We start from the raw sequence: 27,410 nt of genomic DNA, 5'->3' as shown, positions 1-27,410 counted from the left end.
ATTTAATATTAAAATATAAAAATCAGACCTGTCTGAAGTGAGTGGTGCAACAGTGAGACACAGAGACATACAAACATAGATATAGGGACAGACATTGCCTACACGTACACTCACACAGTAGGCCTATATACAATCTTGTGTGAATTCATCAATTTTAACCAACTCACCTTTAAATTGAACACTGATGGATTGTGCTATTATTCCAACTATAATTAATTTTGTATACATTATTAACTTTCATTGTTCATGGTCTAGATATTCAGGCAGCAGGCTATATAAAACGCATTTCTAATCAGATGATGAGGCTTAATGAATCACCACCATTATAAGTGCACCTGTGTGCGTGACAGAACATTGAGTGAGTCCACCATCAGTGCACCTGTGTCAGTGACAGAACATTGAGTGAGTCCACCATCAGTGCACCTGTGTCAGTGACAACATGGACGCTGCAGGAGGCTTCGAGGACCTGGAGCTCAGGGAGGCACAGAGGGAATACTTGGACTTTCTGGATGATGATGTATGAGGCAAAACATGTCACCGTTTATTCATTAAACGTCAATTTACTATTGAAGAGTAGAATGTCTACAATAAGGTTGGAATTTAGCAGAGTAAACGTGAATTCTAGAGAAGAAAACTATAGGTAAAAAGCACAGAACAGTGTAGGCCTATCTGTCAAACAATGCATTTTAAAAACTGATGATAGGCTACTATCTGTATCTGTATAAACATGCTGTCATAGCAATACAAAAACATAGAGCGAGGTAAACAACTGAACCTAGCATCTGTCCAAACGGCATGCTATCTAAGACTAGACTGCAACAGCCTGCTAATTACAAATTACTTTATCCCCCCCCCCCCCCCAAACCACAGCAAGAACAAGGCATCTATCATGAGAAAGTGAGGAACATGGTGACTGAGAACAGATGTCGTCTCATTGTCAACATCAACGACCTGAGGAGAAGAAATGAGAAGCGAGCAAAGGCGTGAGTGACATCATTCTAATCTATTTCTTTGACCATTAAAAGCATTTGAACAGAATTGCTGCAGGATGCCACAGGCAGCCCTTTTAACAGGGCCCCATGACGCATGTTTGTCTTTTAATTATTAAACTCTCAAATTGGGGGGAAAGTCAATATAATGAGCAGTCTGTATGAGAGGTAGGCTACTTCCAGTAAGTGAATGCTAATGACATTCAGCTGAGTCCTTGTCATTTTAGCTGTCTAAATTAGATGGGGCACGTAAATTCTACACGTTTTGAATCCCCCTTTTGATAATAACCCTGTTGTAACATAACATTGGGCTACTGGATTTTACTTTTAATTATCTCCATTTGCAACAAGGCAATTAAGCTACCATGCAGAATAACTAATAAGCAATTGTCTATACAAAAAAGTTGTAGCCTATGTAGTATTTTGGTATCAAAATATGTGTATTTTTAAATGGAAGCAAGCAATGTGTAAATCCCTTTGTGATCGGCTAGAATCTCATGTTTTCAGATGCAGTACAATACGTTTTGAAAAAACCTGGTGATATGCAATGAACAACCAGCATTATAAAACTACCCCCAAAGGCCAGACTTGGGAATCTGTCGTATGCATTAGCATTTGGCGCCCCCAGGTGACCAATTATGTTACTGACCTTTTTGTATGAGCAAGCTAAATGCAGTTATTATGGTATGTAGTAGAATGTACTATAGTAGCCTACTAATGAAGACCTATTATAAGACCTATTCATACTCCAGTTTTAGCTAAGTGACCACCGTACATGTACACCATATGTGATAAGCAACTCATCGCTCACCCAAACACATCTCTCCGTTTTTACTAACCACCGTTTTGGTGGTCACCTTATCGGCTAAAACTGGAATGTGAATACTTGAATAGGCCTTTGGCTTTCTTTGAAATGCTTTTGAAAGTAGTTAGATATGTCAAAATTGTGACTGAAGATGGCAACACAAATTTCAGATGCTGATGTAATAGGCCTACAAGTGTATTTTGACAATGGTCATTGAAATATAAAATTTCAGAGAAAACATAACATTCTTGAATCCTACAAAATAAAAAATAGTTTTATCCGAGTGAAAATATTCTCACCATCTCCGTTCTGTTGATTCATCAGTTTGCTGAGCGATGCGTTCTGTGAACTCATCGCGTTCCAGAGGGCCTTGAAGGACCTGGTGTCCTCCATAGACGCCACCTTCGCCAAGCAGTTTGAGGAGTTCCACGTGGGCTTCGAGGGAAGTTTCGGCACCAGACACGTGAGCCCTCGAACCCTGGCCGCCCGCTGCCTCGGGAACCTGGTCTGTTTGGAAGGCATCGTCACCAAATGTACAAAGTACTTTTCTTGTCTTGGATCATGCTGTTTTTCTCTTATCCACTTTTAACTGCGGCTAACTATTAGGACAAAATTCCGGATACAGGAGATTCGTTTGATTCCTTTATGCTTTTGTGCCAGCCAGGGAGACTACCTGATTACCTTTTTTTCCTTTCTTTCTTTTCCTATAAGATCTACAAGCTCACAACTCATTGCAGGCTTGTAGATGGGATATTTTCACTATTCATCACACGATGAAGTGTATACATAAGGACTAAGTGGTTAAATGAAGTACATTTCCAGCGCCTTCTGCTTCTCTCTGCACCTCGTTTTGTTTATCATTGCGTGTGCTCTCTTACTTAATTGTCCTTCAGTTACTCCACCACTGGTCGTTACATGTCTGTTCTCTTTTCAAGGCTCATTGGTGAGACCAAAAATCACGAGGAGTGTCCACTACTGTCCCGCCACCAAGAAGAGCCTGGAGAGGAAATACACTGACCTCACTTCACTGGACGCCTTCCCCTCCAGTGCCATATATCCTACTAGGGTAACGCCTTCCCCTCCAGTGCCATATATCCTACTAGGGTAACTCCTTCCCCTCCAGCGCCATATATCCTACTAGGGTAACGCCTTCCCCTCCAGAACCATATATCCTACTAGGGTAACGCCTTCCCCTCCAGTGCCATATATCCTACTAGGGTAACGCCTTCCCCTCCAGAACCATATATCCTTCTAGGGTAACGCCTTCCCCTCCAGTGCCATATATCCTACTAGGGTAACGCCTTCCCCTCCAGAACCATATATCCTACTAGGGTAACGCCTTCCCCTCCAGCGCCATATATCCTACTAGGGTAACGCCTTCCCCTCCAGAACCATATATCCTACTAGGGTAACGCCTTCCCCTCCAGTGTCATATATCCTACTAGGGTAACGCCTTCCCCTCCAGTGCCATATATCCTACTAGGGTAACGCCTTCCCCTCCAGTGCCATATATCCTACTAGGGTAACGCCTTCCCCTCCAGTGCCATATATCCTACTAGGGTAACGCCTTCACCTCCAGTGCCATATATCCCACTAGAGTAACGCCTTCCCCTCCAGCGCCATATATCCCACTAGGGTAACGCCTTCCCCTCCAGTGCCATATATCCTACTAGGGTAACGCCTTCCCCTCCAGTGCCATATATCCCACTAGGGTAACGCCTTCCCTCCAGCGCCATATATCCCACTAGGGTAACGCCTTCCCCTCCAGTGCCATATATCCTACTAGGGTAACGCCTTCCCCTCCAGTGCCATATATCCTACTAGGGTAACGCCTTCCCCTCCAGCGCCATATATCCTACTAGGGTAACGCCTTCCCCTCCAGTGCCATATATCCTACTAGGGTAACGCCTTCCCCTCCAGCGCCATATATCCTACTAGGGTAACGCCTTCCCCTCCAGAACCATATATCCTACTAGGGTAACGCCTTCCCCTCCAGCGCCATATAGCCTACTAGGGTAACGCCTTCCCCTCCAGAACCATATATCCTACTAGGGTAACGCCTTCCCCTCCAGCGCCATATATCCTACTAGGGTAACGCCTTCCCCTCCAGAACCATATATCCTACTAGGGTAACGCCTTCCCCTCCAGTGCCATATATCCTACTAGGGTAACGCCTTCCCCTCCAGAACCATATATCCTACTAGGGTAACGCCTTCCCCTCCAGTGCCATATATCCTACTAGGGTAACGCCTTCCCCTCCAGCGCCATATATCCTACTAGGGTAACGCCTTCCCTTCCAGAACCATATATCCTACTATGGTAACGCCTTCCCCTCCAGCGCCATATAGCCTACTAGGGTAACGCCTTCCCCTCCAGAACCATATATCCTACTAGGGTAACGCCTTCCCCTCCAGTGCCATATATCCCACTAGGGTAATGCCTTCCCCTCCAGTGCCATATATCCTACTAGGGTAACGCCTTCCCCTCCAGTGCCATATATCCTACTAGGGTAACGCCTTCCCCTCCATCGCCATATATCCTACTAGGGTAACGCCTTCCCCTCCAGTGCCATATATCCTACTAGGGTAACGCCTTCCCCTCCAGCGCCATATATCCTACTAGGGTAACGCCTTCCCCTCCAGCGCCATATATCCTACTAGGGTAACGCCTTCCCCTCCAGCGCCATATAGCCTACTAGGGTAACGCCTTCCCCTCCAGCGCCATATATCCCACTAGGGTAACGCCTTCCCCTCCAGCGCCATATATCCCACTAGGGTAACGCCTTCCCCTCCAGCGCCATATATCCTACTAGGCTAACGCCTTCCCCTCCAGCGCCATATATCCCACTAGGGTAACGCCTTCCCCTCCAGCGCCATATATCCCACTAGGGTAACGCCTTCCCCTCCAGTGCCATATATCCCACTAGGGTAACGCCTTCCCCTCCAGTGCCATATATCCTACTAGGGTAACGCCTTCCCCTCCAGTGCCATATATCCTACTAGGGTAACGCCTTCCCCTCCAGTGCCATATATCCTACTAGGGTAACGCCTTCCCCTCCAGCGCCATATATCCCACTAGGGTAACGCCTTCCCTCCAGCGCCATATATCCCACTAGGGTAACGCCTTCCCCTCCAGTGCCATATATCCCACTAGGGTAACGCCTTCCCCTCCAGCGCCATATATCCTACTAGGGTAACGCCTTCCCCTCCAGCGCCATATATCCTACTAGGGTAACGCCTTCCCCTCCAGCGCCATATATCCTACTAGGGTAACGCCTTCCCCTCCAGAACCATATATCCTACTATGGTAACGCCTTCCCCTCCAGCGCCATATAGCCTACTAGGGTAACGCCTTCCCCTCCAGTGCCATATATCCCACTAGGGTAACGCCTTCCCCTCCAGTGCCATATATCCCACTAGGGTAACGCCTTCCCTCCAGCGCCATATATCCCACTAGGGTAATGCCTTCCCCTCCAGTGCCATATATCCTACTAGGGTAACGCCTTCCCCTCCATCGCCATATATCCTACTAGGGTAACGCCTTCCCCTCCATCGCCATATATCCTACTAGGGTAACGCCTTCCCCTCCAGCGCCATATATCCTACTAGGGTAACGCCTTCCCCTCCAGCGCCATATATCCTACTAGGGTAACGCCTTCCCCTCCAGCGCCATATATCCCACTAGGGTAACGCCTTCCCCTCCAGCGCCATATATCCCACTAGGGTAACGCCTTCCCCTCCAGCGCCATATATCCCACTAGGGTAACGCCTTCCCCTCCAGCGCCATATATCCCACTAGGGTAACGCCTTCCCCTCCAGCGCCATATATCCTACTAGGCTAACGCCTTCCCCTCCAGCGCCATATATCCCACTAGGGTAACGCCTTCCCCTCCAGCGCCATATATCCCACTAGGGTAACGCCTTCCCCTCCAGTGCCATATATCCCACTAGGGTAACGCCTTCCCCTCCAGTGCCATATATCCTACTAGGGTAACGCCTTCCCCTCCAGTGCCATATATCCTACTAGGGTAACGCCTTCCCCTCCAGCGCCATATATCCCACTAGGGTAACGCCTTCCCCTCCAGCGCCATATATCCCACTAGGGTAACGCCTTCCCCTCCAGCGCCATATATCCCACTAGGGTAACGCCTTCCCCTCCAGTGCCATATATCCCACTAGGGTAACGCCTTCCCCTCCAGTGCCATATATCCTACTAGGGTAACGCCTTCCCCTCCAGTGCCATATATCCTACTAGGGTAACGCCTTCCCCTCCAGTGCCATATATCCTACTAGGGTAACGCCTTCCCCTCCAGTGCCATATATCCTACTAGGGTAACGCCTTCCCCTCCAGCGCCATATATCCCACTAGGGTAACGCCTTCCCTCCAGCGCCATATATCCCACTAGGGTAACGCCTTCCCCTCCAGTGCCATATATCCCACTAGGGTAACGCCTTCCCCTCCAGTGCCATATATCCTACTAGGGTAACGCCTTCCCCTCCAGTGCCATATATCCTACTAGGGTAACGCCTTCCCTCCAGCGCCATATATCCCACTAGGGTAACGCCTTCCCCTCCAGTGCCATATATCCCACTAGGGTAACGCCTTCCCCTCCAGCGCCATATATCCTACTAGGGTAACGCCTTCCCCTCCAGCGCCATATATCCTACTAGGGTAACGCCTTCCCCTCCAGAACCATATATCCTACTATGGTAACGCCTTCCCCTCCAGCACCATATAGCCTACTAGGGTAACGCCTTCCCCTCCAGTGCCATATATCCCACTAGGGTAACGCCTTCCCCTCCAGTGCCATATATCCCACTAGGGTAACGCCTTCCCTCCAGCGCCATATATCCCACTAGGGTAATGCCTTCCCCTCCAGTGCCATATATCCTACTAGGGTAACGCCTTCCCCTCCAGTGCCATATATCCTACTAGGGTAACGCCTTCCCCTCCATCGCCATATATCCTACTAGGGTAACGCCTTCCCCTCCAGTGCCATATATCCTACTAGGGTAACGCCTTCCCCTCCAGCGCCATATATCCTACTAGGGTAACGCCTTCCCCTCCAGCGCCATATATCCTACTAGGGTAACGCCTTCCCCTCCAGCGCCATATAGCCTACTAGGGTAACGCCTTCCCCTCCAGCGCCATATATCCCACTAGGGTAACGCCTTCCCCTCCAGCGCCATATATCCCACTAGGGTAACGCCTTCCCCTCCAGCGCCATATATCCTACTAGGCTAACGCCTTCCCCTCCAGCGCCATATATCCCACTAGGGTAACGCCTTCCCCTCCAGCGCCATATATCCCACTAGGGTAACGCCTTCCCCTCCAGTGCCATATATCCCACTAGGGTAACGCCTTCCCCTCCAGTGCCATATATCCTACTAGGGTAACGCCTTCCCCTCCAGTGCCATATATCCTACTAGGGTAACGCCTTCCCCTCCAGTGCCATATATCCTACTAGGGTAACGCCTTCCCCTCCAGCGCCATATATCCCACTAGGGTAACGCCTTCCCTCCAGCGCCATATATCCCACTAGGGTAACGCCTTCCCCTCCAGTGCCATATATCCCACTAGGGTAACGCCTTCCCCTCCAGTGCCATATATCCTACTAGGGTAACGCCTTCCCCTCCAGTGCCATATATCCTACTAGGGTAACGCCTTCCCTCCAGCGCCATATATCCCACTAGGGTAACGCCTTCCCCTCCAGTGCCATATATCCCACTAGGGTAACGCCTTCCCCTCCAGCGCCATATATCCTACTAGGGTAACGCCTTCCCCTCCAGCGCCATATATCCTACTAGGGTAACGCCTTCCCCTCCAGAACCATATATCCTACTATGGTAACGCCTTCCCCTCCAGCACCATATAGCCTACTAGGGTAACGCCTTCCCCTCCAGTGCCATATATCCCACTAGGGTAACGCCTTCCCCTCCAGTGCCATATATCCCACTAGGGTAACGCCTTCCCTCCAGCGCCATATATCCCACTAGGGTAATGCCTTCCCCTCCAGTGCCATATATCCTACTAGGGTAACGCCTTCCCCTCCAGTGCCATATATCCTACTAGGGTAACGCCTTCCCCTCCATCGCCATATATCCTACTAGGGTAACGCCTTCCCCTCCAGCGCCATATATCCTACTAGGGTAACGCCTTCCCCTCCAGCGCCATATATCCTACTAGGGTAACGCCTTCCCCTCCAGCGCCATATATCCTACTAGGGTAACGCCTTCCCCTCCAGCGCCATATATCCCACTAGGGTAACGCCTTCCCCTCCAGCGCCATATATCCCACTAGGGTAACGCCTTCCCCTCCAGCGCCATATATCCCACTAGGGTAACGCCTTCCCCTCCAGCGCCATATATCCTACTAGGCTAACGCCTTCCCCTCCAGCGCCATATATCCCACTAGGGTAACGCCTTCCCCTCCAGCGCCATATATCCCACTAGGGTAACGCCTTCCCCTCCAGTGCCATATATCCCACTAGGGTAACGCCTTCCCCTCCAGTGCCATATATCCTACTAGGGTAACGCCTTCCCCTCCAGTGCCATATATCCTACTAGGGTAACGCCTTCCCCTCCAGTGCCATATATCCTACTAGGGTAACGCCTTCCCCTCCAGCGCCATATATCCCACTAGGGTAACGCCTTCCCCTCCAGCGCCATATATCCCACTAGGGTAACGCCTTCCCCTCCAGTGCCATATATCCCACTAGGGTAACGCCTTCCCCTCCAGTGCCATATATCCTACTAGGGTAACGCCTTCCCCTCCAGTGCCATATATCCTACTAGGGTAACGCCTTCCCCTCCAGTGCCATATATCCTACTAGGGCAGGGCTGGGCAACTGGCGGCCCGGGGGCCACATGTGGCCCGGGGGCCACATGCGGCCCCCACCTTCACTTAATGCGGCCCTCAGGTTAATGTCAGAATACTGATATAATATTGGTTTCAGCTGTTTACAATTCCACAACATGCAAACATGACCCGCTTTAATTACTTCAGTCTAAATTAGTAGCTCATTGCTCAACACAAGTATAATTAAAAGGCATTTGAAATTACATAAAAATGTTAATTTTCAGGATTCCAATTCAAAAATAGTAAAAAATAATTCAACATTTCAATTCGAATATAGCAAAAATAGCCGATCTACAAGCTCGTAGATCGGCTATTTTTGCGACGACAGTAATATATGGCCCTAGGGAGTGAGTGTGGAAATATAGTGGCCCTCTCCATCGTCAAAGTTGCCCACCCCTGTACTAGGGTATAGTTGCTGGACTGTCTGCACAGTGGTTCACACGGGCAGATTCATTTTCAATTAGGGTTGTCCCGATCCAACACATTATTTATTATTTTCAAATGATTGGAATCGGATCCGGAGCAAAAAAAAACATGATTGGGACATCCCTAGTATGAATATTATATAATATATTCACATCATGATATTAGACTGGATATTGTCTGATTTGGGATATTGTACTATTGTGATATGGCATAAGTATTCGATATAAAAATCGGTATCGGCAGATACTCGAACTCAAATGATCGGGATCGGGAGCAAAAAAACGTGATCGGGACATTTTCAATGGAAGCCAGCGAGATGAAGATGCATCCAACGTTTGTAGCTGCTGCAAAAGCTACTAAAGCTACTAAAATTTCAGCTACCAAGCTACAAATACGCTTTTTCATCTGCTAGTGTGAACGCAGTATTAGTGTTCATTTATCCCCAGCATCCATAATATTGTTGTTGTCAGGCAGAACTACTTAAAGGAGGATTCCATGCTAGAAGGCTTTCTTACCTTTTTTATTTGTAGTTATGTCCCCACCAAAGAGGTCCAGGTGTTATTTGGTGCAAAAGCTCCTTATTGGCTATTTCCCCTACCATAAGCCCTAAATGAATTGCATTGAATTGAATGGGAATTGAATGGGGCTATGGGGTGTTGTGCTAATTCGCTTTTTTTTGTATATATCCTCTCTTCATAATGTAAATAATATCCCAAGCGGCACACTTTACTACTTATTTCGATGGAAATAAGCGAATTAGCACAACACCCCATAGCCCCATTCAATTCCCATTCAATGCAATTCATTGAGGGCTTATGGTAGGGGAAATAGCCAATAAGGAGTTTTTGCACAAAAAAACACCTGGACCCCTTAGGTGGGGACGTAACAACTACAAAGAAAGGTAAGAAAGCCTTCTAGCATGGAATTCTCCTTTTAAGCAGAATTTGAATCCTGAAAGGTTTTGGACATGAGGAGGTTTCTACCCGGCAGAGACGATATTCTGGGAGAGGGTGTTTGTGTGTTTGAGTGTGGGTGGGAGGGTCTTTACGAGAGTGTTAAAATTGTACCGCACCGGACTGTGCCGTGGTGCGTCTCTGTTTTCAGGACGAGGAGAACAACCCGCTGGAGACTGAGTTCGGCCTGTGCACGTACAAGGACCACCAGACGATGACGGTGCAGGAGATGCCTGAGAAGGCCCCCGCCGGCCAGCTGCCTCGCTCCGTGGACATCATCGTCAACGACGACCTGGTGGACAAGGTGAAGCCCGGCGACCGCGTCCAGCTGGTGGGTGTGTACCGCTGTCTGCCTGCCAAGCAGGGCGGCTTCACCAACGGTACCTTCAGGTCAGAACCCATATGTACCTCTGTCTGCCCGCCAAGCAGGGCGGCTTCACCAACGGTACCTTCAGGTCAGAACCCATATGTACCGCTGTCTGCCCGCCAAGCAGGGCGGCTTCACCAACGGTACCTTCAGGTCAGAACCCATATGTACCGCTGTCTGCCCGCCAAGCAGGGCGGCTTCACCAACGGTACCTTCAGGTCAGAACCCATATGTACCGCTGTCTGCCCACCAAGCAGGGCGGCTTCACCAACGGTACCTTCAGGTCAGAACCCATATGTACCGCTGTCTGCCCGCCAAGCAGGGCGGCTTCACCAACGGTACCTTCAGGTCAGAACCCATATGTACCGCTGTCTGCCCGCCAAGCAGGGCGGCTTCACCAACGGTACCTTCAGGTCAGAACCCATATGTACCTCTGTCTGCCCGCCAAGCACGGCGGCTTCACCAACGGTACCTTCAGGTCAGAACCCATATGTACCGCTGTCTGCCCGCCAAGCACGGCGGCTTCACCAACGGTACCTTCAGGTCAGAACCCATATGTACCGCTGTCTGCCCGCCAAGCACGGTGGCTTCACCAACGGTACCTTCAGGTCAGAACCCATATGTACCGCTGTCTGCCCGCCAAGCACGGTGGCTTCACCAACGGTACCTTAAGGTCAGAACCCATATGTACCGCTGTCTGCCTGCCAAGGAGGGCGGCTTCACTAACGGTACCTTAATTTCACTTGAGTAGACAGGCCTGTCACGATTACAAATTTAATTACGATTATTGTCGCACAAATAATTGCGATTAACGATTTAATTGTGTTTCTTGCATTGAACGTTAGGGCGTTACAATTTGTATTTCTGTTTGCCTTTTATAGGCTTCGTAATCGAAAATTGCACATATACAGTATGCAGATAAATAACTTAAATATACAATTTTTATTTTTATTTCCAAAAAATGTACAAAATAGCTGATAGCTATTGGAAATTTTCAAACATTTTTTAAAAACATTGCAGAAATTGCGGTTCCCCATGAACTCGCCTGAATCGATTCATGAACGAGTACTCTGTGTTAAACCCCAGCTGTGCGCTCTTGTGCTTGTGCATGCATTTTGCCCGCCTGTAATTTCAGCTTTGGCCAGTAGAGTGGGGCGGCTTCAAAGTTTCCAAGCCACTCTGGGGGGTTGGAGAGAACCCATAATAAAGGATACACAGGATAAGTGAAATTGTGAGCTTGTAGATCACACAATGTGTCTATATTGTATATAGTATTGACACTTTTACTCAAGTAAAAAAAATCTCCCTTCATTGTCAATGGGAATTTATGTGTTGGACAAAAATAGGCCGATTTGCTCAGACTATGATGTAACGTCCCCATTCATTGTCAATGGGAATTTAATGTTTGTGTAAGACGAAAGTCTACACTAATAGCTGAATACAGGAGGGGCTAGCGCCCCTCAAACAAATAAGTATTTCCCACCACTGGTCATTTTCAAATGTTCGGTTTACAAGAGAATAGTCCTACCTTCAGTTTGTCGTTTGTGTGTTTGTTGTTTGATGGGACCATTCTGCTGACCAATAACATCATTTGTTGTTTTATAGGACCATTCTGCTGACCAATAACATAATTTGTTGTTTTATAGGACCATTCTGCTGACCAATAACATAATTTGTTTTATAGGACCATTCTGCTAACCAATAACATCATTTGATGTTTTATAGGACCATTCTGCTGACCAATAACATCATTTGTTGTTTTATGGGACCATTCTGCTGACCAATAACATTTTGTTGTTTTATGGGACCATTCTGCTGACCAATAACATCATTTGTTGTTTTATAGGACCATTCTGCTGACCAATAACATCATTTGTTGTTTTATGGGACCATTCTGCTGACCAATAACATAATTTGTTGTTTTATAGGACCATTCTGCTGACCAATGACATCATTTGTTGTTTTATGGGACCATTCTGCTGACCAATGACATCATTTGTTGTTTTATGGGACCATTCTGCTGACCAATAACATCATTTGTTGTTTTATAGGACCATTCTGCTGACCAATAACGTCAAACTAATGAGCAAGGAAGTTGTGCCAACGTTTTCCGCTGACGACATCAACAAGATAAAAAAATACTGTAAAGTCCATAACAAAGTAGGTAACTTATGCTTATGATAAGAGTATGCACATGCATCACCTTTCCCCCGGGATACGCCCCCTCATCTAGAGTTTCTAGACTGAGTGGCAAAACAATGAGCAGCATGGAGCGTAATGTTTGGAAGCGCTCGTTCGTTGATCAAATCACTCAATCAATGGCCCTGCGTACCACCTGTTTCTAAATGTCACATAAATGCAAGGAGCAGCAGGACGTTGCGTTATTGAAAACGAGCTCTTTCAAACCGTTTCGGTCACTGACATTTCGTCTGGCCAATACAATTGTCAGGCAATTCCCTGAAACCTTTCAAAATGCTGTAAACCAAATTTTAAAGCGTTTCCAACAATGTCCAGAGGATTTGTGCAGTAAACCTGCTGCAAAAGAAAGTCAGTCAGTCTACTAACTCCATCTGTCTGTCTGGTTTTGTCCTGGAGGACGTTTTTGAGAACCTCAGCCGCTCCCTGGCGCCCAGCATCCACGGCCACGAGTACATCAAGAAGGCCATCCTGTGTCTTCTGCTGGGCGGCAATGAGACCACCCTGGAGAACGGCTCGCGCATCCGAGGAGACATCAACATCCTTCTGATAGGTCAGTGAAGGCCTATTCATGCTCCAGTTTTAGGTGATAAGATGACCACCGAAACGGTGGTTAAAAAAAGATGTTGGGGTGAGTGGTGCAGTGCTTACCACCGCTGCGTGATGTCGTGTTGTAGTTTTCGGTGGTCACCTTTTTACTTGCAACAGAGTTTTACTTATGTAAATCTGTCAACTGCTGATCTAGTCCACTGGTTCCCTGGGTCAGGTTTCAGATGACTATGTCACAGAAACCAAACTGAATTTTATTCAAAAGACAGTGACTAAAACTAAATTATATTTGCTTAAAATAAAGTGTTGTCCCTTCCTTGCGGTGGTTCAGGCGATCCGTCCACGGCCAAGTCCCAGCTGCTGCGCTACGTGCTCTTCACGGCTCCCCGGGCCATACCGACCACTGGACGAGGCTCGACCGGTGTGGGTCTCACCGCCGCCGTCACCACGGACACAGAGACGGGTATAAACACTGTGGTTCTTCAGTGGTTGTTTTAGGTGGACATGGACCGGTAAAGGGCGGTTCTTCACTGGTTGTTTTGGGGCGGTTGATGAAGTGCTATACGTTTCCAAAAACTGTCGGGACTCGGGACCCATTTGTGGGTCACGGACACATTTTTATGACTCCCTTTATGTATTGTTTCCTACAAAAAAAATATTTATTATTTCAAAGCATTAAAAAAAGGCAAAGTTATGTTCAGGAATTTCATGAAGAAATCAACGAAAAATCTAAACTTCTATGAATTGGAAAACGATTGTTTAAGAAGTAGTGAATTCATTGCCGATACAAGAGTCTGCCATTTTCACTAGTTTGGGTCCCGGGCAAACGTCTTACTTTCTTGAGTTAAATGGTTTGAGAACCACTGCAATACAGTATACTGCAGCAGTCGTACCTTTGGCCAAACTGTGTGTGTTGTTCCCCTCTCAGGCGAGCGGCGCCTGGAGGCCGGCGCCATGGTGCTGGCGGACCGGGGCGTGGTGTGCATAGACGAGTTCGACAAGATGTCGGACATGGACCGCACGGCCATCCACGAGGTGATGGAGCAGGGCCGCGTCACCATCTGCAAGGCGGGCATCCAGGCACGCCTCAACGCCCGCTGCAGCGTGCTGGCCGCCGCTAATCCTGTGTATGGCAGGGTGAGTGGAGAGAGGCGAGTACTGATTTCTGCCCGGATTTGTGCCAAATGGTCACGCCCCTGCAAGCTTGACGTGCGAGTGACAAATAAAACCCTGTGCGATTGTATCATTTGTTATCTGTTACATACATTATTCTATGCAAATATATCTGATAAAAGTGTTTAATCTAAAAGTGTTGATTGATGTTTGTTGTAAATCGATCACAGGTTACTTTGGCTGTGTAGGGTAGAATTGATAGCCCTTTATTGACCTCCACAGGGGAATTAATGACATGGCACCAGTAGCAAAGGGTATATTTATTAGGTGTGTCCGTTTGTTTTTCATTTGCAAGATCTCCCTAATTGATATCCATTACAGCAAGGCTAGCTGTGGCTAGCGGGCTAGCCCTGCTGTTTTATGTTGTCCCATATTTGTACTTAGGTCCAAGTTGATCAGCAGGGCTGCTAGGGGTAGTTCATAATAAACGGTGGACATTTGTACTTTACTCAGTAGTAGTGTTGCCAGTGTAAGAAGTATGTCTCTTTCCATCGCAGTATGACCAGTACAATGTCTCTTCCCGTCCCCATGGATTCCCGCCATGACTGATTTCAGTCGTTTGGATTCCTTAGAAGCCTTTGATGAATTGAACACGGTGGACCCTCTTGTAAACAAGTGTAATGCTTAATTGGGTCGTCCACTCACAGTTAACAGTCTTTGTATTGAGTTGGTGCTTGAAATGTACTGTAATTCTGCAAAATCAATCAATGCAGCGTGTCTTCTGTGAGAGCATGCTGCGGACCAAAAATGGCAAATCTACAACCTCACAAGACATGTTGTGAGCTTGTAGATTGGCTATTTTCGGTCATTAGTTATTTTATGATGGAGCATTTCAAGTGATAAAACTAGCAGAATACACGTTTAGAAGTATCTTCCAGAAACATGAATGGTCGCATGAATGTCATAAATGCAACCTTAATGCCTCAAATCTGTGATTTCTTCAGCTGGTCGGCCTAAAACATAATTACATTTTCAGTTTTGAGATTTAATTTTGCTTTATTCCAGTACGACCAGTACAAGACTCCCATGGAGAACATTGGTCTGCAGGACTCCCTGCTGTCTCGCTTCGACCTGCTGTTCATCGTCCTGGACAGTACGGACGCGGAGAGCGACAAGCAGATATCTGAGCACGTGCTGCGCATGCACCGCTACCGCACGCCCGGAGAGCAGGAGGGAACGGGTGAGAGTGCTGGTCCCACATAACGCACAGAACACATGGGTCAGGTGACTGGTCCAGTGGTCCCACAGCTTTCTGATACCTTTGATACTTTTACGCAAGTAAAACATGCAAGTACTTTTTCCACCACTGTTAGGTTCTTAGACCTTTTGTTTGCGAAGATCTACAAGCTCACAACCAAACTAGTTCATAACTTCATACATCCTCAACATTTCATGTCTACATTACCACATTATAGGTAAATTGCCCTGCAAAGGCTGCCAATTTCTATGCTTTTTATTATTATGAATGTCATTTAATAATGAGACACAGCTGTATAGTTTAATTAATCAGAAATTCTATATAAACATGTAATTTCCGTTTGTAAATTCCAACACTGACAAAGGGCTGCGCGCCAAAACGCGTCTGTTTGTTTTCACTGCTCCTGCGGATCCTTTATCATTATTAAACAAGACTCTTAAGACTATTACAGGGAGTGCAGATTTTATTTTCCTTTCTGCGTATTATCTGAATCTGCACCCAGTATATTCCTGAACTCTGTCCTTGAGTCTTTTCCTTGAAGTGAGCTTGTCTATCTGCCATTTTCACCCAGAGTTTGCCCCAGAACTGGGACGCTAGAATGTGGTTTAACTGCCATCTTCCATGCTGTTTTATATTGATGCCCCAGTGGGCAGTAACGTGGACATATCTGTACTGTTTAGCGATGCCCCAGTGGGCAGTAACGTGGACATATCTGTTCTGTTTAGCGATGCCCCAGTGGGCAGTAACGTGGACATATCTGTTCTGTTTAGCGGTGCCCCAGTGGGCAGTAACATGGACATATCTGTTCTGTTTAGCGGTGCCCCAGGGGCAGTAACATGGACATATCTGTACTGTTTAGCGATGCCCCAGTGGGCAGTAACGTGGACATATCTGTTCTGTTTAGCGGTGCCCCAGTGGGCAGTAACGTGGACATATCTGTTGTGTTTAGCGGTGCCCCAGTGGGCAGTAACGTGGACATATCTGTTCTGTTTAGCGGTGCCCCAGTGGGCAGTAACGTGGACATATCTGTTCTGTTTAGCGGTGCCCCAGTGGGCAGTAACGTGGACATATCTGTTGTGTTTAGCGATGCCCCAGTGGGCAGTAACGTGGACATATCTGTTGTGTTTAGCGGTGCCCCAGTGGGCAGTAACATGGACATATCTGTTCTGTTTAGCGGTGCCCCAGTGGGCAGTAACGTGGACATATCTGTTCTGTTTAGCGGTGCCCCAGTGGGCAGTAACGTGGACATATCTGTTCTGTTTAGCGGTGCCCCAGTGGGCAGTAACGTGGACATATCTGTTCTGTTTAGCATACTAGAGCATGTCTGAAATAAATATCAGAGCTGAAATCGACATGTAAATATGAAATAAATGCTTAAACATGTAGCTAGGTGTAATATAATGTTAGGCTTGAAAGGTTCACTTCTGTGGCCTCTGTTTTCTCAACTCGCTGTTTTCTGCAAGACATTACTCTATAAGCCATATCTCCAAAACTGGTGGGTCAAACTGAACAACCAATATGTTTCATATGACATGAAAAAACGAAAATTAAAAAAAATCCAATGGCAGCCCCTCAGTCAAATTTAGTCACATATTATTTGTTGTGTTTAGCGATGCCCCTGGGCAGTAACGTGGACATATTATTTGTTGTGTTTAGCGATGCCCCAGTGGGCAGTAACATGGACATATTATTTGTTGTGTTTAGCGATGCCCCAGTGGGCAGTAACATGGACATATTATTTGTTGTGTTTAGCGATGCCCCTGGGCAGTAACGTGGACATATTTGCCACCGAGGACCCTAACATCACGGAGGCCTCGGAGCAAGAGCTGCAGATCTACGAGAAGAAGGATAGCATTCTCCACGGCCACCGCAAGAAAAGGTGCTCCACCACGCACCGCACATGTTAATGTAGCCATGCAACACGCAGGCACCGCACATGTTAATGTAGCCATGCAACACGCAGGCACCGCACATGTTAATGTAGCCATGCAACACGCAGGCACCGCACATGTTAATGTAGCCATGCAACACGCAGGCACCGCACATGTTAATGTAGCCATGCAACACGCAGGCACTGCACATGTTAATGTAGCCATGCAACACGCAGGCACCGCACATGTTAATGTAGCCATGCAACACGCAGGCACCGCACATGTTAATGGTAAATGGTGCATTTATATAGTACTTTTATCCAAAGCGCTTTACATAGATTGTGCATTATATTTCACCCATTCACACACACATTTCACACACACATTCATACACCGATGGTGGAGGAAACCATGCAAGACATTAACCTGCTCATTGGGAGCAATTAGGGGTTCAGAGTCTTGCTCAAGGACACTTTCGACACTAACTCTGGGGGAACCTTGCGGTTCCCATCCGCTTCCCATCCTGCTGCTTTACCGGCCACTACCGCCCCCAATGTACCCATGCAACACGCAGGCACCGCAAATGGTAATGTACCCATGTAAAACGGGTTCCCTGCAGTGTTGATTTCGGCGTAAAATGTTCGATTTACCTTTTTTTTCACTAACTAAATAAAAAATAAGCTATGATGACTAAAATGAACAAATCAAAACTAGACTACAATTATTACAGAGTGACTAGTGGAGAAGAGATCCAGTAGAACTAAAAGACAAGTCACTTTATGTTTGCTTGCGCTCGGGTGTTAAGCTGTCAATCAAATTATCTTCGTCTAGTTTTAGTCGACAAAATATCGTAACGCTAAAACATTTCTGGCAACACAAATGACTAAATCTAAAAAGAGAATTTTATTCAAAAGACTATGACAACATTGGCGGTCAAAATCAACACTGGTTTCGTTTTGATGCCATGCTGTTTTTGGTGACCAGAGAGAAGATGGTGACCATGGAGTTCATCAGGAAGTACATCCACGTGGCCAAGCTGGTTCGGCCCGTGCTGAGTCAGGAAGCATCGGACCACATCGCAGAGGAGTACGCCAAGCTACGCAGCCACGAGCAGATCAACTGTGATTCAGCACGGGTCTGCTATTCATCCATTTAATCCATTATCAAAGATCATTTATAATTTCATCAAATCAATTGGTCAATCAATATTTTGGGCATGTCATAGATCTGCTATTTTCACTATCTGAAGTCAACTTTTTTCCTTTTTCTTTAACGTTTGGCCTAAGTGCTGTGAGCTTCCACTCAAAAAAATCCACTTTTTGTTATTATGATTCCAGACTCATCAATAAAATCACTAATAATAATAATAAAATACACTTGTCTTGGTTTCTCTGTCCTCAGACTATGCCAGTGACTGCTCGAGCGTTGGAGACAATGATTCGATTATCCACGGCTGTTGCCAAAGTGCGCATGAGTAAGATCATTGAACTGGAGGACACCGACGCTGCCCTGGAACTCATGCAGTACGCCTACTTCAAAAAGGTGAGCATGCAAACCGCTGCATCAGGCAGAAATCTCCAGTATTTTTGTGCGTTGGGGCCAAATGTATTCTCCATCGTGGAGTCACGTGCTCAGAATAACCGATCTATAAGCTCACAACATCAGCATCCTTGTTATATCAGATGCTTCAAGGGACAAGCCGTCTAGAAGAGTGTTCATCTGCGTGTCTGCGGCTACATCTGTGTGTCTGTCTGCACTGAATTCTGGCAAATCATGTTTGTGCACACTGCCAGTGTGGCAAGGAAGTAAATCTAAAATATTTTGAATATTTTACACATTTTCTTTACGTGAATACATTTTGATCTGGGATCTGCTTGTCCCTCTCTTTGGTGAAAGGCATGTCATTGATATGTAATGATGGTCGGGAATTGGGGAAGATTTGTCTTCGTATGGATACAGACACCAGCTGTTGCTCGTTTTGTTGTTTAGTGTGTGTGTGTGTCGCTTTGTTTTCAGATCCTTGAAAAGACGAAGAAACGTAAAGTTGTAGATGACGGCGAGGACATGGATGTCAGTCAGAGCCAGAGTCAGATGAGTCAGAGCCAGATGAGTCAGAGTCAGGACACTGGGAGCCAGAGGAGTATGAGGTAGGTGGGCCCGAGCTATCGATGCAGGCGGTGCAGTGGCTCAGGGGTAGAGTGACCGGATGGCAACTGCAAGGTTTCCAGTTCGAACCCGGGCTCCCCCAGAGTTGGTGTTGAAGTGTCCTTGAGCAAGACTCTGAACCCCAAATTGCTCCCGATGTGCAGGTTTGTGCCTTGCATGGTTTCCTACTGGAAGCCTCCATAAGTCCCATGTTAGACCCAGAAATGTTGGTTAGTATAAACTTTTATGATTCAAATGTCATCTATAGGCTTAGAAGATGAGATTAAGCTTGGTTGCTAAAAGTTGCACGTTGAGCAATTTGAGTTATTAGCATAACATGTGACCATACTCATTAACATCCTGTATAAGGCAAAAACATCAAGATTTCATCATGCTTTAAAACCCATGTCAAACTAGGGGGTTTTCAAGGAGTGTTTTTGCAAAAAAAAACACTCCTTGGGCTAAACACGGCCATAGCCGCTTGCCCAAATATGCTGACCTCATCACATTTGTCAAGACGGCGATGGCCATGTTTTCTTTTTTGCAAAAATAATGCTTGGAATGGATTCAGCATCATGAAAACCCCCTAGTTTGACATGTCACATGCTAGTATGGTCACGTAGTTTCCAGAAAATGAGAAAACATCCAGCTCAAGTAGGTTTTTTTTTTCAAGGAGGTTTTTGTCGAAGCGCTTTTAAATACTTTTCATTGGTTGATTTTTTTTTAACCAACACAGATGTAAATGGTGTTTAATAGCACTGATTTATGGGGAAAAAAAGATGGCTAAACGTGTGGAGTTACCTGGTTTGGGAGATGGTCGGTACACTGTATGGACTCGGTACACTGTATGGACTCGGACCGAGTCCATACCGAGTGACTCGGTACACTGTATGGACTCGGTACATTGTATGGACTTGGTACACTGTATCGACTCGGTACACTGTATCGACTCGGTACAATATGGACTTGGTACACAGTAGTTATGAGTATCGGGAAGGAAAATAATAATTGTATCGTATATCTGTACTCTGACTCGTGATTATGAATCCCACCAACATTCTAGGATAGGCCTTACCATCTGTCTGGCTCCTGGGCAGGCATAGTTTTACTGAGGTTAGGATTAAGGTTGGGTTTAGGTATAGTGTTACTGGGGTTAGGTTTAGGTTTAGGTATAGTGTTACTGGGGTTAGGGTTAGGTTTAGGTATAGTGTTACTGGGGTTAGGGTTAGGTTTAGGTATAGTGTTACTGGGGTTAGGTTTAGGTATAGTGTTACTGGGGTTAGGGTTAGGTTTAGGTATAGTGTTACTGGGGTTAGGTTTAGGTTTAGGTATAGTGTTACTGGGGTTAGGTTTAGGTATAGCGTTACTGGGGTTAGGGTTAGGTTTAGGTATAGTGTTACTGGGGTTAGGGTTAGGTTTAGGTATAGTGTTACTGGGGTTAGGTTTAGGTATAGTGTTACTGGGGTTAGGTTTAGGTATAGCGTTACTGGGGTTAGGGTTAGGTTTAGGTATAGTGTTACTGGGGTTAGGTTTAGGCATAGTTGCAAAAATGACAACTGTCAATCACAGCGACTACTGACCAAACACGGCAGGGATTTCCTAGAACATTGGTGGGATACATAACGCCTCTCTGACTTGGCTGAGTCTAGGAAACGGACAAAAGATGACGACGCTGCGAAGGACATGGAAGACGACCCCTACGCCTTCACTGAAGACGACGCCAATGGTAGGTTTACCTAGATGGGAAACCATACGCTTTTGCTGTTACATTATGCTGTTCATTTTTTAAACCACTCAAAGCAGCACTGTGTTCTGTTTGTTTAATTAATACAATCTGTATGGTAGCGTATGTAGATACAATATAATTTATACAATATGTATGGTAGATTATGTTAACCCATTTAGACCTGGTGTAACCTATACGTTGTTTTACCTTTAATGCCAGCCCCGCCCTTTGTGTCACACACACCTCTGTCTCATATCAACATTTGTTTTGTTTTTTTGAGTGGTGTAAACCACTCCTACAACTGGCTTTGTTAGTTTACGTGTCTGTTCGCACCAAAAAATGAGCATGGTTGCTACGGTCACCCAGTTCACACGGGTGTAATTTCATTACGTCAGACATTACGTCAGACCACAGCTGATCAGTCTATATAAGACCTTACACCACTCGGTTCACACTGGTGTGATTTTTGTTTATACAAATTTGAAGGTTTTCAGAAAACCTTAGGTTTTAGGAGGCGATTTTAGAATCGGCCTCGGGTCTAAATGGGCTCATACAACATACGTTATGTTATTACACAACGTATACAATCTGTATGCTAGAGCAGAGGTTCTCAATGTTTTTGGCTGGGGACCCCCGGAAATGCTTTGGCGACCCCTGCCCCCCTCCCAGTCCCCACCCCCAATACAAATTGACCGTTACAATAACCTTAATAGAGAAAATGCATCATACAAATATACTGAAAGTAACCAGATATAATCATTAAGGATAATCATTTATGCATGCACTGTGTACTATGTAAACTCGATTTCCATTCTTTTTTTTATAATCTGGCGACCCCACAAAATTCTGGGACCACCCAAGGGGTCGCAACCCCCATGTTGAGAACCCCTGTGGTAGAGTATGTTATTGTTTGTGACAAAAGCACATTATTAATGTCATTCTGCTTTATTTTTCTGTGTATGTTATTTATTTTGAAAAAGAGGGGGGAAAATAATATTATTATTCTTTCCTATTCATGTATGAAAGGTAACGGGTCTGGTACAGGGGTGATTGACAGGCGTCAGTGACTGATTGATGATTGATGTCGCTACCCAAGTTTACTAGTAGAGGAGGTGACACACAGGGAAGGGGGGATCTCTCAAACAGTGTAGGCCTACACGGAGGAGAAGAGGAGCTCCAGGCGCCAGACAAAGTTTGAATTAGTGAAGTTTAAACGCGTATATCTGCAGCCATAACAATTGACTGATACCTGTCCATTCAAACTCCAGACAGGCCTGCCCCAAAGTTATTAGTGCAGCCACGCCTGGCAGCCAGAAAATTAAGATCTTACCCCCCCATGCCAAAGCACCAGCAGTCTGCTGTCACCCAGGTGGATATTTGTTGATCTGAACCCCCAATCCAAAGCGCCAGCTCTCACCCAGCAGACTGCTGGGCGAGTCTGAGGGCGTGAGACACCTGAGGGCCAGAAGCGATCCTCAGGCGTCTTACTGGTGTTAATACAATAGAACGTATACAATCTGAATGGTAGTATGTTAATACAATATAACTTATTCAATCTGTATGGTATGGAAGTGATGTGCTCTTTCCTGTTATCACGAAATAATTGAACTCATTCATTAATCATTCCTTTTGTGTCTTGGTAGCCCAGCGCAGTCTAAGACCCAAACCCGTCTCTCAGACTGGAAAGAGGAAGGAGACGGACACCATCAGCCAGGACAGGTATGGAACACAGTTTTGAAATATAAATTAGTTTTATTTGATACACACATGCGTCTCCTCATGCTGAACTGTTGTGACTTTTGACCTCTAACCTTTAGATCACCCACTATTTTTAAGGGGCGCTAGCCCCTTCTATAAACAGCTTTTGTCCCCACACGTCTCAAGATTTGCCATTGACAATGAAAGGGGAATTCAGGTCAAATGTCGCTAAATCTTGTCCCCGCCCCTCTCAATATTTGCCATTGACAATGAACGGAGAAATTACGTCAGAATTCCGCTAAATTCAGTGATGCTTGCGGAACTCGACTACGTCTCGTTCCTGACCGCATCACTGTCGTGGCAATAATCACGTTAAACCACACCCTCTCGTGTAATATTGCTTAAGTGTTTAACATGGAAGGAACAATGCCTTTTGTGAAGCCTTTCTCTGGTAATTTGCTGTGGAGCGGGCTATGAAATGATCCCATAAAAATGCATGAAATGGAGGTTCGGGAGGCATTCTAATCTAGTTTTAAAAATAGCTCAAAATGAACAAGCGTTTCTCTTCACTTAAAGTGACATGAAATGGATTATCAAAGGGTCTACGTTGGCCTTTACGCGTTGGCCTTTACAGTCAAGCTACAATACCCTACAGTCCCCCAGAAGTTATTTGGTTTGACTGTGGGTTCTTGTATAATGCACTTTCTCTCAACATGTGGGCTGTGAGGATATTGCAAGTGGGCTCCCAAATAATTGACAAAACACTGTCAATTATCCACAGGATGATTTCACCCATTTTCAACCTATCTTTGTATAATTTGTCCTCGACTCCTCACTAATGCTCATAATATACCCTGTGGCAATCTGAGAAACCCATCGGCAAATAACGGGAAAACAGCGACCCCTGTTCCTCCAATCAACAGTCTGTCTTGAGAGACTAACCTCGTGGAGACTACGCAGTTCAGAAACCCGCCTACCAGTGACATCATCAATGGGGAATCCAAGCTAATAGAAACTGCAAGGTTTTCTATTCCTGAAAGCTGGCATGTTATAATGGAAGCTATAGAGCACCGAAGTCCTGACGTCACTGCCCTCTACTACCAGTAGAGGGCAGTGAGCGCAAAGGTTCCTGTATGTTTTTATAAGCATTGTACTCTCCATAGGGGGATTTTAGATCGCCTCATATAAGAACTGTGTTTGAAAAATAAACCGATCACCCCGGCCTTTTCACTCATATGGATATGAAGCATCGACTGAAGGTGGAAATGTACAAATATACCCAAAGAGTAACAAAATAAGCGTTAGAAACGAGCCAAACAACCCAGAGACTACATTTCCGGGTAGACTGCTTCTGCCCGCAGCCCGTCGCACAACAGAAACTGAACGTTAATTACGTTTATTTTTATTTTTATTTTATTGATATATAATGTATCGTGGTTAGTACGAGTCGAGTCACCACCAGCTGAGCTTACGTCAACGAGGAATCTCAGGAACGCAATATGTTGACAGCTGGGCGTCAACGTCTATGCTCAGCGACATTGCATTCATATGTAGTTTCAAGGCTTTTGCGGTCACATTAATTCCATTTTCTCTAGAAACTGGCTGTATCAAATATGAATGGACATCATTAACGACGCACAGCCACTCCCCTGACAGAAACGCCGAGGTGGTCGGTTTATTTTTCAAACACAGTTCTTATATGAAGCGACCTAAAATCGCCGTTTGGGGATCTCAATGCAAATAAACAAATACATGAACCTGGAGATTGACGACCTCTACTGAAAGTGACGTCAGACTTCGGAGCTCTATTGTTCTCATCTTAATAAAAATGTGAATATTAAAAGAATAGATGCCTAACGATGTCACTGGCAGGCGAGTTTCTGAAGTGTCTACAGCCCTCCTATGAGACAACCATTTTATCATGAGCACCAATCTATGGTCAGATGGGTGGACCCTGCAGATGATGGTTGAGAAGAACCACTGGTATAATGCAGACGCATACTGTATATTGTCTCCCCCCTGCCCCAGGCTGAAGGTGTTTAAGCCTGCCTTGCTGAAGGCCTTCAAGACCAAGCGCTCCCAGTCGGTGTCCGTGACGGAGCTGGTGACCCTGATCAACGCGGGCGAGAAGGACTCGGACCAGCACTTCCAGGAGGCCGAGATCGAGGCACTGCTGGGCCACATGCAGGACGACAACCAGGTCATGCTGTCCGAGGGAGTGGTCTTCCTCATCTGAGACCACACTCGCCACCGTTGGCACAGTTCTTGATTTAGGCTATACTCATTTGCTTGACGGTGTCTTGTTGTACCAAACAGCCGATCTACGTGGCGAGACACCGGTTTTACAGCCAAGCACTGTTTCCAAAACACTGGGTCCGGGCCCATTTTGTTTTTTGATTATAATTTCAAAACATTTGCATTAATTGAAAACTAATTTAATTATATTGTTTCACTAATTTAATGATGAAATCAAAAATTCCATAAATTAGAGAACAAAACTTTAAGTAGGAGTAGGAGTATCAATTGCTGATCTAAAAGCTCACAAGTTGTGAGCTTTTAGACCTGCTATTTTCACTAATTTGTTTCTCTTTTGGGTCACAGGCTGAGATGTTTGGGAACCACAGCCAAGAAGTATAAATCACGCTTTTTACAGGATCACTTTTTGAGAAGGTTGAAAGCATTGTTGTTGTTTTCGTCTGAATCTAATCCAACGCTAACATCCATTAACAGGCCACGCTTGATGTGCAGCCTTTGTGAACAAAATAATAAATGAACTGAGAATGCATGTTGTGTTGAATGCTTTTATTTTCATCATACTAATTGAGGTTGGAGGTCTGTGTATATACAGGTTATTTTGTACTATACTGTATGTTTATCTTTGGAGTGCTCCAAATGTTCCTTTGGCTGGTCTGTGGTGTATATTGACTGGCCGGCCAATCAGGATTTTCCTGTAAGGAAATGGGAATGTATTAAAACATATTTTTCCACAGGGTTCAAAGGCAGAAATTGATTACTATTGGAAAAGATCACATTATAGCCATGTGGTAATGAATCATTAGGACCAACAAAATTCAAATTCATCCATTTAAATAAATTCAAATAAATGATTCACAATGCTAAAGTTCAGTCTGATATAAAAACACTGCATCAGCTTGAGCCATTAAAATGGTTCGTCTGGACCCATATGAGTCCATTTTTTTTACACTGATAAATTAATTCTGTGTATAGCAGTGTTCATTTTGAATGTAATTTGGAAAAGGAATGTAGCACATAATTCACCATGATATATGTTTTAAACCTCAATCCTTTTTATCGTTAATTGAAGTCAAGTCTTTGGATTACCGTAAATCCTCATGGTGACCCGGGCTTGTATTTGTTTCAACTGTAGTGGGTACCAGGCATACACATATAATTTCATACCCGTGGGTCCATATAAAAGAAAACGGCACATAATATACAAGTGTAAGAAAAAGACAGCAGTGTATATACATCTATAAAATATAGTCTGATCACAATAACTTGTGTACACACCAGTACATGCCATGAGGTGGCTGTCTAGTGCCAACTCAACAAGATTCAGGCAGTTAAGTTAATAACAAAAGTATATTACTAATACGCCAATGCTCTCTAAGCCTGTATGTGTATCGCTAACTGCTTTTCATGGGGCTGGTCAGAGCCTCTATGCTGTTCTCGGACACATCAAGCAAATTATACATCAAATGTCTTAACAGTGCATCCCAGGTAGGTAAACCAGCGATCACAAATATTTGACTGGCACTATGGCATCTGGGAATGTGGAGCAACAACCTCATAGCATCATTATAAGCCACTTTGAGCCTCTGCTTACTCCTCACCCTGTACGAATGCCAGAGATGAGCCGTGTCTAAGGTGTGACATAGGCTCTGAACACTTAACATCAATAGAACACATCTGAAATTTTTAATTTACAAACCAACATATTTGGCATATTTAGCCAAGAGTTTTAGGGTTATTCGTGACCCTGACCTCTTTCCAGAAGATATCAAAGTTTGTTGCAGCTTCCTTGCAAGCGAATCAGCCCTCATGGTGTTCTCCTTTTGAGTGGTGCAAACCACTCCAACAACTGGCTGTGTACCCGTGTTCGTACCAAAAAAAACGAGCATGGTTGCTATGGTCACTGACATTACGTCAGACCACAGCTGATCAGGCTATATAAGACCTTGCACCACTCAGTTCACACGGGTGTGATTATTTCTTAAACAAGTAGCCAGTTTGATTTTTACACTCAAGAAAACTAACTTCCCCTGTCTAGGCCTACCTGCTTCAGACCACAGTTTAATATATATTAAGGAGGCCTATATTTCTATTTTTCAAAAAGATCACAATGAATAAAACCTAATTTTGTGTCAAAAGAACAAAGGGAGTCTACCAATGCGTCTCAAAGCCTGGAACGGCTGGTCTGGTGCTTCACAGGGAC

General features: G+C 45.5%; 1 protein-coding gene across 4 annotated transcripts; it reads left to right on the top strand.

Annotated features, from left to right (window-relative positions):
• Positions 1–321: 321 nt before the first annotated feature.
• On the top strand, positions 322–25,739 carry mcm3l (MCM3 minichromosome maintenance deficient 3, like). 4 transcript variants are annotated; one of them, XM_079506018.1, is made up of 17 exons: positions 322–517; positions 871–983; positions 2,119–2,327; positions 2,730–2,860; positions 10,183–10,421; positions 12,450–12,558; positions 12,994–13,147; positions 13,475–13,606; positions 14,072–14,280; positions 15,322–15,496; positions 17,267–17,393; positions 18,370–18,520; positions 18,787–18,927; positions 19,402–19,532; positions 21,180–21,256; positions 22,900–22,975; positions 24,983–25,739. In XM_079506018.1, exons 1-17 carry the CDS (start codon positions 440–442, stop codon positions 25,188–25,190), a joined length of 2,460 nt encoding a protein of 819 aa, XP_079362144.1. In that variant the 5' UTR covers positions 322–439; the 3' UTR covers positions 25,191–25,739. The 4 variants fall into 4 exon arrangements, with proteins under 4 accessions (XP_079362144.1, XP_079362147.1, XP_079362146.1 ...); XM_079506021.1 differs by lacking the exons at positions 322–517; positions 871–983; positions 2,119–2,327; positions 2,730–2,860 and adding an exon at positions 8,457–8,475; XM_079506020.1 differs by lacking the exons at positions 322–517; positions 871–983; positions 2,119–2,327; positions 2,730–2,860 and adding an exon at positions 8,495–8,513.
• Positions 25,740–27,410: the final 1,671 nt, after the last annotated feature.

The sequence above is a fragment of the Electrona antarctica genome (assembly GCF_951216825.1).
Source record: "Electrona antarctica genome assembly, chromosome: 7".
Lineage (NCBI taxonomy): Eukaryota > Metazoa > Chordata > Actinopteri > Myctophiformes > Myctophidae > Electrona > Electrona antarctica.
This window is presented reverse-complemented; position numbering and strand designations above follow the sequence as displayed.

Bases quoted from the DNA above. Each gene is read 5' to 3' on its own strand.
- mcm3l (XM_079506018.1), top strand. From the start codon at position 440: ATGGACGCTGCAGGAGGCTTCGAGGACCTGGAGCTCAGGGAGGCACAG. The intron at 518-870 runs GTATGAGGCAAA...CCCAAACCACAG, and splicing joins TGGACTTTCTGGATGATGAT to CAAGAACAAGGCATCTATCA. The intron at 13,607-14,071 runs GTATAAACACTG...TTCCCCTCTCAG, and splicing joins CACCACGGACACAGAGACGG to GCGAGCGGCGCCTGGAGGCC.